Source organism: Phaseolus vulgaris, chromosome 5 (assembly GCF_000499845.2).
Source record: "Phaseolus vulgaris cultivar G19833 chromosome 5, P. vulgaris v2.0, whole genome shotgun sequence".
Classification (NCBI taxonomy): Eukaryota; Viridiplantae; Streptophyta; class Magnoliopsida; order Fabales; family Fabaceae; genus Phaseolus; species Phaseolus vulgaris.
Genome location: NC_023755.2, coordinates 1,815,954 through 1,832,301, shown reverse-complemented (window position 1 = coordinate 1,832,301; position 16,348 = coordinate 1,815,954). Strand labels below are relative to the sequence as shown.

General features: G+C 32.4%; 1 protein-coding gene across 1 annotated transcript; it reads right to left on the bottom strand.

Annotated features, from left to right (window-relative positions):
- Positions 1-2,074: 2,074 nt before the first annotated feature.
- Positions 2,075-6,363, bottom strand: LOC137834745 (ATP synthase subunit O, mitochondrial). Its single transcript, XM_068642913.1, has 6 exons — positions 6,119-6,363; positions 5,917-5,967; positions 5,271-5,514; positions 2,818-2,930; positions 2,421-2,507; positions 2,075-2,326 (listed from the first exon to the last, which is right to left on the bottom strand). Exons 1-6 carry the CDS (start codon positions 6,230-6,232, stop codon positions 2,198-2,200), a joined length of 738 nt encoding a protein of 245 aa, XP_068499014.1. The 5' UTR covers positions 6,233-6,363; the 3' UTR covers positions 2,075-2,197.
- Between the last annotated feature and the right edge of the window lie 9,985 nt (positions 6,364-16,348).

The following is a 16,348-nucleotide window of genomic DNA, read 5'->3' as shown; positions in this document are numbered from 1 at the left end:
TCCTCTAATCACATAGATATGATATGGCAATAACTTAGTAAATATAATTATTAACTTAGTTAAATATTAATTATATTATTATTAGTATTATTTTAAATTTTAGTTTGATTGGATTTCTGTTTAAATATAATGGAACTTAATCTAACTTCTAAGATATTAATTTATATGGGATTAGGTTAGGTTTGACTTCATCTATGTAAAGGAATGAATATTATATTATTATAAATCAAAATAACTGCAACGTAGAATTATTACATCCATAATTTAAATCATTTTAAAAATATTATTTTATTTAAAATTTATTTTTTTATTGATTAAATTAGATAATATTTTATAAACTCAAAATTTATTAATATTTAAAAATAATTTTTATTAATGATAAAAAAATTTAAATTAATTTTTAAATTGATATAACTAGCTGCTAAGATTATAGCTATTAACTATTTTGCATTAAGAATTTGTTAAATTGTTTAAAGGAGTCCAATAATAATAAATGATAAATTCTATTAACTATTTTGCATTAAGAATTTGTTAAATTGTTTAAAGGAGTCCAATAATAATAAATGATAAATTCTATTAACTATTTTGCATTAAGAATTTGTTAAATTGTTTAAAGGAGTCCAATAATAATAAATGTTATTGGAAAGAAGATAATAATGTAGGTTAAATGTATTGAAGAGTTAAATGTGTAACACCCCAATAATACATCTCTATCAATTACAACACAAGTTCTACATATCTTTATACAAGCTTAATGTTTTTCAAAATATTCCTAATACATGATTAGAACTTATAGAACTACAAATATTTACAATATAACTTGTAGACCCTCCGACACCAATATGTTTGTCTCGTGTAGTACGGTCATCGGAGTTCATAACATAGGAAGAAAAACAAGGGTAAGGAGTGAAAATAAAATTCAACATAAAACAATCACATAGATCTACACATCTAGGATATTCAACAAACATAATAACAATTGACGTCTTCTAAAACATCTGTATTAAGTCCTACTAGAGACTAACGATCCAAAGATTACCAGCGAATTCAAGATAAAGAATCAGAGTAAGTTCAATACAACCCAAATAGTACATCTCATACGTCACGATGTGCATGAACTCCCCCATCAGCTTTTCATCATCTGATATCTTAGTTTATGTGACTTAGATCATTAGTGAAAAATAAACATCAGTCCATATATTATCCCAAATATATGAATTCAATTTCATACATTTTTCTTCATAAAGTATCATTCAAAATGTGATCCACAACATTCAAAAGTCTACTAATTTATGCACCAACATTGATAAGTTTTGTTTTGAATCTATAAGATTCTCTACTCACTAATGGTAAGTTTTGTTTTGAATCTATAAGATTCTCTACTCACTAAAGTCTACTAATTTATGCACCAACATTGGTAAGTTTTGTTTTGAATCTATAAGTTTCTCTACTCACTAATGGTAAGTTTTTGTTTTGAATCTATAAGATTCTCTACTCACTAATTTATGCATGCTTTATTATTTGTTTGGTTTGAATTAATGGTTGAATATTGAATATATTTTGTGTTGTGTAGAAAATGGAGGAGCATTGAAAATGGGTGAAGGAAAAGGGTTGAGATAATGTTGTCTAAAGTTAGCATAGAAATACAACAAATGTGAAGACAACGACAAGTGCTTCATTGTTTGTGAGAAAAAAAAAACATGAATATTTAACAAGTGGTGTATCTGTAATTAAAAAAAGAATGTGTTTGTCGTCACCCATGTTAAATGTTTCATCTTCTCCAATTACAGTTTTAATGTTAATTCATTTGTAAATATTAGATCCTTCCAATAAAATTACTCTTTTATATTATGTTTATCTTCTAATATTTTTTTATGCATAACTAATACTTCTCATCAAGTACCCCATCCAACGCCTCCATACAGACTTAACTTCCTTTGCTTTGTATTAGGATGCATCATTATTGAATATCCATATTATGACAGACAACACCCACAAACTAAAACCTCTTCAAAATTCCAAATCAAAATATATTCAGATACACTAAAAAATTGCAACAAAGCATAACAAGAAGTTGGAAAGAGGTAGCTTTTATTTGCAAAATGATGGCATTCCATCCCATAGAAATCTGTATCCACACAATTTATAATGAACAAGAATGTAAGTTAAACCATGACAACACACAAAATGTTGTCTTTTAGATGTTGGCAATGGATACAGGTTCTCGGAGGATCCTCTCCATCTGTTGTGCCCTAGTCTTAATAGACATATCAAAGACCTTCTGGCTAAATTCCAGCACAAGGCCACCAAGTATGCTTGGATCAATCTGAAAAATCAAAAGGGAAAAAATCACTAATTAACAACTCGAACTCAGGAGACGTACACACATAATCTCAGGTGGAAAAAATTCCACACAGTACCTTCTGTTCAAGATGAACCTTTGCTCCAGAACCTATTATTTCTTGAAGAGTCTCCTTCAAGGCCTTTTCCTCTTCAGGGGGAAGAGCCTGGCATAAAAATATAGTTAAGGGAATAACTAATCACTCTGTTGTTCAGCGACATAACTTCATATCATGTATCCAACTAAGCATCCAAGGGCCAATGTTGATATAATTTCACAAAACACCAACATACCCAACTACCGATACTAGCATATGAGTATTTAGACAGTTTACAGCAGCAACTACTAAGCAATAAAACAGCAATTATCTGTAGGTGTAAGGCATGCTAATATACTAGCTCTTCTTTAGAATTGGATATATAACATGCTAAAATCTGAGTATGTAAAAATACTCTAAAAGGTATAACACTACTTACAACAACAGTGGTCACAGTCGCTTTCACTTCTCCCTTGTATGCCATTGCCAACTCCGTAAACCTCTTTGCAATGGTCTCTAAGTTTTTAAGCCGTCCATTCTCAGCAACAATAACTTCACAACCAAATAATAATAATCAATGAATCATAGTATAAAAAAATAAATGTAGCTGCCATCTAATTAGTTCAAGGATAAATAAGATAGTTTGAAGTGCTAAAGAAGTGGCACCAAAGTAGCTAGCATTCTCCAAAGACATGAGTTCCAACAAATACCACGGCATGTAACCTTGAAGACTCACACTATTATAACACGTATTTTAAGTTTCAACCAGAATGCAAACAACTTTTTTAATATTGCTCCTTTTTTATCTTAATAGTAATCCTATTATTTAGGTTTCTACATGCATTTTTTATTTGTTTCATTATTTATTAAGAAATTGAGACATAGATCATTTTTACATAGTATAAAGGTGGATGTAACCAAATTGATCAAGGCAGTGGATGGTGAATCCACCATGCACAGGTTCAATTTCCGTTCTTTGCCCATATCTATCTATCTTCTATTTAAATACTGATACATGCAAGAACCCAGATAACACAGCCACAGCACAACCAGAGAAGAAAAGAGACTCAGAGAAAGCACAAGGGAAGAAAGTGAAGCAGCAACAGAAATCAGAGAGGGAAGAAAGTGCTGTGAGTTACATAAGAGAGAGATAGGAAGGGTTGGGCACAAGAGATAGGAGAGGGGAACTAGTGCCCAGAGGCAGAGACACAATTATTACTTGCCGAGACAATAAGGCACAAAATATGCAAAAAAATGGGGCTATTTTTGCACACCACTTCAATGATATAGCACCTTGGAGGAACCGTCCTGATCATTCCACCTATGTCTGCAACACATCTTGACACTGACAGGAGGAAAATCATGTATCATCAAACAAGTTGACATAATATTTTGACAGTACTGGCTGTCATACTTAATGAGAGAGAGAGAGAGAGAGATTGTCATACTTCAGACCTTTTCTGTTTGTGTAACACTCCCAAAGGCATCCTTTTTAAAAGTATTATTCAACATGGCCAAACTCATATAATTAGCATAAAGTCAACTAAGTAGAATAGGTCCAGCTTGAGCATCAGAGAAGTGACCTAAGTTTAGCATCTATACTAGGAGAAATACAATGTGAATTAAGAAAGGAGCATATGACTAAATTCTTTTGTGTTCCTTACTGTTTTGGCGTCACTGCCATTACCAAAAAAGGGTGATAGTTTTAGAGGGGTTAATGAAGGTGATGGGATATCTGGGCATTCCTGTTGTTTTATACTTTGTCAGCTAAGGGTTTCGGCAGAGTGTTTATTCTCTGAAGCACTTCCTCTGTGACGGGAGGTTATAGTCTTGCAGTAATCCTCCCCAATTCCATCAGTCAGTAATACAAAAATACACATGTTTTTCTCCTTGGTCTTTTTATTATTGGTCCAATCTGCCAGATACCATTGTGTCCAAAGGATATGACATGGAAGCCAAGCTTTCAGATCTAGAAACTCAATTTCAATAGTTGCAATTTTCTGTAACAGCATTGCAAAATAATGCAGTCCAAGAGACTGAGGCTAAATTATCCAAGCTTTGGGAGAACCAAAATTCTATACTGAAATAAAGTGATGTGACAGCTCAGGGAAGCTTGCAGTTAGTATCGATCCTAATGACATCAGGAACTTAGTTCGATGGGATGGATGACAATCAAATAGTAAAGAGGTGAAACTGCCTTCATTTTATGGAACACCATAGTAGGCCAAAACTAAGTTCAGAAAACCCACTTTTAACTAAACTAAAGGCCACACTGGCCAATGTGTCAATGGAAGGTCATGAAGTGCACTGAGAAAAGCCAATCCTGAGCTATCATGTTAAAACTAATGGAGGCACCCCCTTTATATATTTTAATTATTATTTAAATATTATTGTAGATTATAGACATTAATAAATATTAGTATTTAAAAAATTGGAACATGTGTTTCAATGTTTTATAAATCACACGCAGACAAAGCTAAGTAGAAAGAGAGCACTGAATTCTGGTGCTTCACACTTAAGCTGTCAATTAGCAGTAAGTTTCATATGACTGGAATCAACATTGGAGACAATTGGGTGATATGGAGCTATATTTTAAGTATAATTTCCAATCAAGGGAAGTAAAAAGAAGATGCAAATATAAAATCCACTGAAAGATGTGAATGCTTAACAATGAGATAGCTGCCACAGTACCATGAGAATTATTACTAATGTAATAATAGCACAAAAAGCACAGTGCCTCCAAAAATTAGCTTACACTCGCATAACATGTCCAAATATAGATATATAGAAGAACAGGAAAGAAAAAACTATTACATCTTTCAGGATTAATGCTCTAAAGTCAGAAGGAAATTCACACGTGTCATGCCTACTAGAGGATTAAAGACTTCTTACCAAGGAAATTCTTTGTCAAGTCTGAAAACTTAGCTTCTCCACAAACCTCCTGGATGACTTTTACTCTAATAGCCTTAGCCACAGACACATCCTTTACAAACTGTGAAAATTTGGAACTATTCTTAACTGCCTCAACAAATTGCAAAATCTCAGACTCGACCTTTTCGATTGCATTAGCTTTCACAGATGCAATGTACAAAGCAGATGCATAGTTTCCTGAACCTCCAAACAAAGCCAAAGGGACCTAAAAAGCAACAGAAGAGAAAAAAGACAAGGAAAAACCAAATCAAACGATGCATAACAACAACAACAAACAAAACAGGGGAGAGAAAAGAGAAACTTTCTACAAATGTTCAATCAGCCCTAACTGAATACATGATTAAAAAGAAGATTCTTTTGGCTACCCAAAGGTATCTCCTTCCAAGGCAATCCCGATCGACACACTAAATATAAAACATCACAGCAGGGATTCAAAACATCTTTCGCTGCACTGCGAAGGACTATTCCTATTCCCTTCTGCTAAACATAACCACTCCATTCAACAAACTATTTAACCAAAAAACACATCGATGCACACAGTTTCCCACGCATATTCTTTTCTTCAATGAATCACATAAAATAAATCATAATCCAAGCATTCGTTTACCTTAACTTTGCTGTCCCTTGCTCCCGGCACGTTGGCATAATTTCTGGAGGCCTGTACAAGAATAGGAACGAAACGAAGGCAAGTTGTGATTCAAAACATAAAAATGCATACAAATCGTAGATTCAAAAAATTTCACACGAATTGAGGGCACGGAAATGAAATCAGAAGGAGAGATTGAGATTGTTTGGTGTATGATTCTTACGAGGGAAACGGAAGGAACAACGAGGGATCGGTGGAGATCGGATCGGTGGGAAGTGATGAGGGTGGATTTGTTGAAGAGGGAGATTCCCGATCTGACGCGGTTGCACAGTGCCATCACTGCAAAACCCTAATTTTGTGGAGTTTGAGTCACTGATTCTGGTTCTGTTGTTCGGGAGAGAAACAAAGGCACACACAGAGGAACTGAATCTGAATAGGGCTAATGAAGACTCAGAAGTAAATTTTAACATTTTTTTTTCTATTTTCTTTGCTTTTTTTACACTTTTTTTTTTTACTTTTAATGGATTAAAAAAAAATTAAAACAATATTTTTTATGCATTTCATTAATTTCCACAATTGTTTAAAAATACTACATTGAGTTTCTCTTACAATAGGAATTACTTTAAATATTAAAAAAAATCTCTTCATAACTGTTGTCATTAAATTGAATATTACAATACAAATTACACTAGTGTTGTTTGTTATTGTATTTGGGTAGGTTTTCTTATAGTTAAATTTTGGGTGATTTTAGATTTCTTTGTTAATATAAATAATATATTAATTTTTGAAAACTTGACTTATTATAATAATAACTTGTAATTTATATCTGGTGAGAAGATATATTATTTTCATCAAAGTCTTTAGATAACATTACTAAAATTAATTATCACATTTAATTATCATATTTAAGTTATTGTTTACTTTAAAATATACATCAGAAAATTAGAGAATAAATATATATTTAAATTTTCTTAATGTCAATTCAACTTCTGAAAAAAATAAATGTAATAAGTTTTATTCATAACTTTACTTTTATATTGGAATGACAAATAACAAAGTTTAATGTAAGAGTGACATATCTGTTTAAATATAAAAAATACAACTTCAATAAATGAAAAAATATATTAAGAAATAAATTACGTTTACAATATAAAAAAATTATTGCAAATAGTATTCTTAAGGTATTATGTACATTCTTATTTAAATGAACCATGCTAATTAAATTTTTAAATAATTGTTAAAAATGTGAGTTACTATAATTTATTTAGTAATTTTTAAATAATTTTATAAATTATATATTTTACATATATTAAATTTCAAGGTAAAAAATAAAAACAAAGCATGAAATATGAATTTAAATTTACAGTATATCATCTATGGTAAGACGAAAAAAAGTGTTTGAAAATAAGGAAGTTGTAATAAAAAATTATTAAAAAATATTTTAAAAAATCAATGTAAATGAAGGCGAAAATAAAATATTAAAAAAATTTAAACTATGAAAAAATAGTGTTTATTTATGCAAAAAAAAATTTAAAAATATATATTTCAATTAGTTAGATATGTAATTTGATTTGATTATACAACTTGTTTCAAATACGAAAAAAAAATGGTAAAAAATTGAAATTGAAACATGAGACTTTTGGTATTATTATGTTGATATATTTTAACCTTTGGTGTTGTTGGAGAGTATCTACACAATTAATTTGAACTATATTTCTTTGGAAGGAAATAAAACTTAAAAGAAATTCATAAACATTATCACATCGTATTGTTTTATCTCTAATTCAAATATATAAAAAATAGGTTATTATAAATATTTCGGCATAAGGAATTTTTCTTGAAGTAGATCATCAACGCTTCTCATTTATAAATATATGTTGTTACTAATGATATAATTAAACATTTTTTTAAATTATTAAATAATTTATGTAAAATTTATTTTTTATATTATAATAAAATGTATGTACAATGGTATTTGAGTAAAATATAATAATCCTACATAAATCAACACAAATAAAAGACATTCATCATCTCCCCCGTCCACTCTCCCACCTTCAAAATTATTGAAAGAAACAAAAAAAAACACAAATTTCCTCTTCCTCGCGCTTAGAAACAAACACACCATTAGTCTATTAGTCTTTAACAATTATGAAATTGTGATTTGCTCCCGACCAAGGAAAATACTTGGGTTTGGAATAAAACTTGTTCATTGTGTTACTAGTTACCATGATAACTAATTTTTTTCTTATTTCTTGATATATTAAGAGAGACATTTCTTTGTGTGTTATTTTTGCTAGTTTCCAATTTTTTAAAAAAACAAAGATGAGTTTGTTAACCAAAGTTCAAAAATAGGTTTGGATCTTTAATGGTGATTATGGAAAAAACTACAATGGTAAAATAAGTTTAAGAAAACAAAAATATTTTTGTGAAGTCTATCCTCTATCAAAACTTGTGAAATTTCGTTCTACTTTCTGCAATTTTTATTCTGCGTTCGTATTGCGCTAAAAAAATCACACAAGTACTTTCATATGTTGTTTGCACCTAGGTAAGGAGGCATGTCCATAAACGAATAAAAAAAAAAGACACGGGGAAGAAAAGCCAGGACGTTTTGTTTTCGAAAAACCAGTTTTGTTCACTCTCGGTTGGGACTTACTACGCCTTACTCTTTGGGTGTTTTGGTCTGAAATTTTTACCAGACGTTCGTCACTGTGTCCATTGAGTTTTGGCTGAGATTTGAGCCCCATATTCGTCTCACAAGATTGGCAATAAATTTTTTATTGACCACTGTCAAAGCTAAAAGGAAGGTTCGTTCGTGTGTGAAACTGTTCGATTTTTTTTGTGGGTCAATACTCATCCGTTTGACTTGAAATTTGTCGCTTTTTGTCCTGAATTCAGTGGAAATTCTTACATGGAATTTAAGGTATTTCAGGAGAATCTTTCTGAAATTTTATCTCAAACCAAAGCTATCCTCCTCCAAAACTGGTGAAGTTTCGCCCTACGTTCTGTAATTTTTATTCTGCGTCCGTCTTACGCTGAAAAAATTCACAGAAGTACTTTCATATGTTGTTTGCACCCAGGTAAGGAGGCATGTCCATAAATGAATCACAAAAAGAAGATACGGGGAAGAAAAGCCAGGACGTTTTGTTTTCGAAAAACCAGTTTTGTTCACTCTCGGTTGGGACTTACTACGCCTTACTCCTTGGGTGTTTTGGTCTGAAATTTTTACCAGCTGTTCGTCACTGTGTCTGTTGGGTTTTGGCTGAGACTTGAGCCCCAGATTTGTCCCACAAGATTGACAATAAATTTTTTATTGATCACTGTCAGGGATGAAAGGAAGGTTCGTTCGTGTGTCAAACAATTTGATTTTTTTCGTGGTCAATAATCATTCATTTCACCTGAAATTTATCGTGTTTTGTTCCGAATTTAGTGGAGATTTTTGCGTGAAATTTCAGGAAAAAACTATTTCGGGAGAATTTTTCAAAAATTTTCGCTCAAACTAAGGCTATCCTCTACCAAAACTTGTGAAATTTTGCCCTACTTTCTGCAATTTTTATTCTGCGTCCGTATTGCGCTGAAAAAAATTCACACAAGTACTTTAATATGTTGTTTGCACCCAGGTAAAGAGGCACGTCCACAAACGAATCACAAAAACAAGATACGGGGAAGAAAAGACAGGACGTTTTGTTTTTTGAAAACAAGTTTTGTTCACTCTCGATCTGGGACTTACTACGCCTTACTCCTTGGGTGTTTTGGTATGAAATTTTTAACACACGTTCGTCATTGTGTCTTTTGAGTTTTGGCTGAGATTTGAGCCCCAGAATCGTCTCACAAGATTGACAATAAATTTTTTATTGATCACTGCCAGCACTGAAAGGAAGGATCGTTTGTGTGTTAAACTGGTTGTTTTTTTCGTGGCTCAATACTCATCCGTTTCACCTGAAATTTGTCGCGTTTTGTCCCGAATTCAGTGGAGATTCTTACAGGAAAAAACTATTTCGGGAGAATTTTTCAAAAATTTTCGCTCAAACCAAGGCTATCCTCTACCAACACTTGTGAAATTTCGCCCTACTTTCTGCAATTTTTATTCTGCCTCCGTATTGCACTGAAAAAATTCACACAAGTACTTTCATATGTTGTTTGCACTCAGGTAAGGAGGCACGTCCATAAACGAATCACAAAAAGAAAATACAGGGAAGAAAACCAAGGCGTTTTGTTTTCGGAAAACCAGTTTTGTTCACTCTCGGTTTGGGACTTACTACGCCTTACTCCTTGGGTGTTTTGGTCTGAAATTTTTACCAGACGTTCGTCACTGTGTCTGTTGAGTTTTGGCAAAGATTTGAGCCTCAGATTCGTCCCACAAGATTGGCAATAAATTCTTTATTTATCACTGCCAGGATTGAAATGGAGGTTCGTTCGTGTGTTAAACTATTTGATTTTTTTCGTGGCTCAATACTCATCCGTTTCAGCTGAAACTTTTCGCGTTTGTCCTGAATTCAATGGAGATTCTTACGTGGAATTTCAGGAAAAAACTATTTTGGGAGAATTTTTCAGCAATTTTCCCTCAAACCTAGGCTATCATCTACCAAAACTTGTGAAATTTCGCCCTACTTTCTGCAATTTTTATTCTGCGTTCGTATTGGGCTGAAAAAATTCACACAAGTACTTTCATATGTTGTTTGCACCCATTTAAGGAGACACGTTCATAAACGAATTACAAAAAGAAGATACGGGAAAGAAAAGCCAGGACGTTTTGTTTTCAGAAAACCAGTTTTGTTCACTCTTGGTCTAGGACTTACTACGCCTTATTCCTTGGGTTTTTTGGTCTGAAATTTTTACCAGACGTTCGTCACTGTGTCTGTTGAGTTTTGGCTGAGAGTTTAGCCCCAGATTCGTCCCACAAGATTGGCAATAAATTTTTTATTGATCACTGCCAGGCTAAAAGGAAGGTTCGTTTGGGTGTGAAACTGCTTGATTTTTTTCATGGCTCAATACTCATCCGTTTCACCTGAAATTTGTCGCGTTTTGTCCCGAATTCAGTGGAGATGCTTACGTGGAATTTTAGGAAAAAAAACTATTTTGGGAGAATTTTTTAGAAATTTTCGCTCAAACCAAGGCTATCCTCTACCAAAACTTGTGAAATTTCGTCCTACTTTCTGCAATTTTTATTCTGCGTCCGTATTGCGCTGAAAAAATCAGACAAGTACTTTCATATGTTGTTTGCGCCCAGGTAAGGAGGCACGTCCATAAACGAATCACAAAAAGAAGATACGGGGAAGAAAAGCCAGGACGTTTTGTTTTCGGAAAACCAGTTTTGTGCACTCTCGGTCTGGGACTTACTACGCCTTACTCCTTGGGTGTTTTGGGCTGAAATTTTTACCAGACGTTCATCACTGTGTGTATTGAGTTTTTGCTAAGATTTGAGCCCCAAATTCGTCCCACAAGATTGGTAATAAATATTTTATTGATCACTGCCAGGACTGAAAGGAAGGTTCGTTCGTGTGTGAAACTGTTTGATTTTTTTCGTGGGTCAATACTCATCCGTTTAACCTGAAATTTGTCGCATTTTGTCCCGAATTCAGTGAATATTATTACGTGGAATATCAGGTAAAAACTATTTCGGGAGAATTTTTCAAATATTTTCGCTCAAACCAAGGCTATCCTCTACCAAAACTTTTGAAATTTCACCCTACTTTCTGCAATTTTTATTCCGCATCTGTATTACGCTGAAAAAATTCACACAAGTACTCTCATATGTTTTTTGCACCCAGGTAAGGAGGCACGTCCAGAAACGAATCACAAAAAGAAGATACGGGGAAGAAAAATCAGGACGTTTTGTTTTCGGAAAACTAATTTTGTTCACTCTCGGTTTAGGACTTACTACGCCTTACTCCTTGGGTGTTTTGGCTGAAATTTTTACCAGACGTTCGTCACTGTGTGTATTGAGTTTTGGCTGAGATTTGAGCCCCAGATTCGTCCCACAAGATTGACAATAAATTTTTTATTGATCACTGCCAGGGCTGAAAGGAAGGTTCGTTTCGTGTGTGAAACTCTTTGATTTTTTTCGTGGGTCAATACTCATCCGTTTGACCTGAAATTTGTCGCGTTTTGTCCCGAATTCAGTGGAGATTCTTATGTGGAATTTCAGGAAAAAAACTATTTCGGGAGAGTTTTTCAGAATTTTTCGCTCAAACCAAGGCTATCCTCTACCAAAACTTTTGAAATTTCGCCATACTTTCTGAAATTTTTATTCTGCGTCCGTATTGTGCTGAAAAAATTCACACAAGTACTTTCATATGTTATTTGCACCCAGGTAAGGAGGCACGTCCATAAACGAATTACAAAAAGAAGATACGGGGAAGAAAACCAGGACGTTTTGTTTTTGGAAAACCACTTTTGTGCACTCTCGGTCTGGGATTTACTACGCCTTACTCCTTGGGTTTTTTGGTCTGAAATTCTTACCAGACATTCGTCACTATGTCTATTGAGTTTTGGCTAAGATTTGAGCCCCAGATTCGTCCCACAAGATTGGCAATAGATTTTTTATTGATCACTGTCAGGGCTGAAAGGAAGGTTCATTCGTGTGTGAAACTGTTTTATTTTTTTCGTAGGTCAAAATACTCATCCGTTTGATATAAAATGTGTTGCGTTTTGTCCCGAATTCAGTGAAGATTCTTTAGTGAAATATCAGGAAAAAACTATTTCAGAAGATTTTTTTCATAAATTTTTGCTCAAACCAAGACTATCGAGTGATTGAAAATGATGCTCATTCAAAATAATATTGACCACAAATTATACTTATTTCTAAATAAGGTCAGCATATTGTGTTTGAAAATTAGAGTCATTCAAAACAATTTTGGCTAAGAATTATAGTTATTTCCAAATAAGATTAGAGTTAAAGTAACTCATAAAATACTTTCACTTTTTATATAATAAATGGTAGATCACAATATCACGATTTGTTTTTCATTTTTTGAAGTGATACATTATCACCAAAGTTTCAAGAATGTTCTTTATAATATTTAAATACTTAAAAACCCGGTGTAAATTTTTATTATATATATATATATATATATATATATATATAGTGTTTATAAGAAGAAAAGAGACAATAAAAATAAATAGAAATTTGAAAAAAAACAAATATATATATATATATATTTACACTTTTTATTAAAAAATAAGCAAGTGAGTCAATTTTAGTCAAATGTATTGAAATATTTTAAAAGAAAATTAAAAGTGGTGAAATTTAAATAACTAAAGAAAGAAAGAAAACTTAGACTATAGAATGAGATTTTTGTTGTTTACATGTTACTATAAAGTTGGAAGAAAAAGGAAAAAAAATTATAAATATAAAAAAAATCAATATTAATTCTAATTACTTGGACTGTAGCATAAAAAATAAAAAATAAAAGGGACAAAATTGAGTGTTGTTTCATATTGTTATGATTGATTTAATGTTCATTCGATTAATATCAAGCAAAATAAAGGCATGAATAAACATTTTTTCTCATTTTTATTTAATTATACACTTTCTATTACTGGATTGTTTTCGAACTTATTTGTAACATCCTTATTTTTATTTAATCAATTTTCTTTGTATTTATTTTGTATTTATATTTAAAATATGAGTGAGAATATCAAAATTTGTAAAAAATACTCTTGAACTTATACTCATGAGTTTTATTCAGGGTAAAACATGAGAAAATGTTATATTTGTCCTTAAAAAGAAATATTAATAAAAAAAATTAGTAAGATTTAAAAAAGAAATTAAGTTAAAAAAATTAGAATGATAATATAATTTTAGAAACTTTCTAAAAAATAATTGAATTTTCTTGCGAAACAGCAAAATAAATCTCGGTTGGCTATAAAAGGCTAAAAACATTCCCATGCTAAAAAAATTGAAAATTTATATACTTTCTTTTTAGTAGACTTTTTCAAAAAATTGATAATTTCAATAATGTATAATGATATTAATATTTATTTTATTTAAATTTCATTTTCATTTTTAACATAAAATAGTTATACAATAAAATAAAAGAAATTGTTTTATTATAAAAGTATAATTAAGTGGGCTGGACTGTAGCTCAAGCCAAAGCCCATTAAAAAAGAAACTATTTAATTTTATTAATCTTTATACACATGTCTATCTACTAATTAAATAAAAAAATTAGATAAAATCAAATAGATATTTACTATGCACATATACCAAAACCAAGTTATGCTTTCCCAGTTAACAATTTATCCAATTTTAGGTTAAAAAATATCATTATTACAAATGTTTAAGATAAAAAAAAACTTCCTTTCCTGGTTCATTAAATTGAATCTAATATAAAACCATATATAATTCTGTCTTCTATCCTATTGTTTCACTTCATCTTTTTTCCCTGTTCATCAAATTGAATCTAATATAAAACTATATATAATTCTCTTCTCTCTTCTTGTTTCACTTCTTCTTTTTATGCAGATAATACAAATAGTTTGTAATAGTTGTAACTACCTAACAAATAGCTTGATATATATTAAAAAAAATCATATAAAAAATAAAATTACTTATTTAGATTTGATTTTAAAATAACTATTATTTTATTAAAAATACTTTTTTTACTTTTTTTATAAAAGTTTGTATAAGAAAATGATAAAAAATGGTAAGAAGAAAAGATGTTTCTTATTCTCTGATGTAATATATAGGGAGTTTCTCTCTCCCAAATTACAATCTAAGTAGGTAGGATACTAATCATGAGATTCTATAATTATTAAATTAATTGCATATAATTGGGTACAATATCGTCAAATATTGCATACAATAATTGGTAGGTGAAGATCAAGAACCCCAACTTGTGTCGTAGCGTCAAAAATGTTCCTTGCCCAATGCCTTCGTAAAAATATCTGCGAGCTGATACTGTGTCGGTACATATGAAGGACTGATTATTCCAGCTTGTAATTTTTCTCGCACAATGTGGCAGTCTATCTCAATGTGTTTTGTGCGTTTATGAAATACTGGGTTTGCTGCTATATGTAATGCCGCTTGATTGTCACAGAAAAGTTGAGCTGGCAAGTTACATGACACCTTTAAATCCTGCAACCGATATCGCAACCAAACTATCTCCAAACAAGTATTGGCCATTGCGCGGTATTCTGTGCTTCCGCTGATGATCTTGATACGTTTGTCTGTTTTTTTGACTTCCATGAGATAATAGATGAACCAAGAAAAATGCAATATCCAGATACTGATCTCCGAGTTGTCTGACAACCTCCCCAGTCTGAGTCGCAATAAGTTGTCAATGTCAGATTGTTTTCGGATGGCAATAACAATCTTTGATGTACTTTAGGACTCGAATTGCGGCATCCCAATGAGGTTTCCATCCTGTATATATTGACTTAGGGTCCGAACCGAAAATGCTATGTCAGGCCGAGTAACCGTGAGGTATATCAGTCGTCCCACGAGTCGCCTGTATTTGACTGGATCCTTTAATAACTCTCCACTCCATCGTCTGGTGTGAGTTTTAGGTATTGCTCCATTGGAAATTTGTCTGGACGAGCACTTGTGAGTCCCGTATCCTGCAAAATATCAAGCGCATATTTTCTTTGGGACATGTAAATACCAGCTTTGAAACGGGAAAATTCAATCCCTAGAAAATATTTTAGGTCTCCAAGATCTTTAATGCGAATTGTTGTAATAAACAATCTTTAACACGCTGAAAATTTCTGTCAAATCATTTCCTGTCAGAAGAATATCATCCACATAAATCAAAAGGGCAGTAAATGATGAGTTATTCTGTCTTGTGAATAGAGAGTAATCTGTCTTGGACTGTTGAAATCCTACAGATTTAATCACATAAGAAAATGTTGAAAACCATGTTCGAGATGCTTGTTTGAGACCATAAAGGGATTTGTTGAGTCGACATACAATGTTCTCCCCTGTCGATGATGTCCGGGTGGCAAGTCCATGTAAATAATTTCATGCAATGTGCCATGTAAGAAGGCATTTTGCACATCTAGCTGGTGAGTAAACCAATTTCTGGCTGCTGCAATGGTGAGGAGACACGTTGTTAATTTTGCTGTTGGTGAAAAAGTTTCAGAATAGTCGACACCTTCAATCTGAGTGTACCCCTTTGCGACAAGGCGCGCCTTATATCTGTCCAGCGGGTAACGATGTCAAGGTCCACGTTTGATTTAGCTGCAAGGCGGAAAGCTCTTCGTCCATTGCTTTTTGCCAATTTGGATCAAGGATAGCTTGAGCATAAGTGTGAGGTTCTTTGGTGGCTGTGATGTTAGCAAGATATGCACTATGTGTAGAAGAAAATCGTGAATTAGAAAGAAAATGATGCATAGGATACCTGGTTCCATTCTGTCGGTCTTGGACAGTGGTCGAATGATTGGCTTGGGATCCCGTTACGTAGTCTTGAAGCCAGGAAGGTTGGGTTGATGTGCGACTGGATCGTCGAACAGGAAG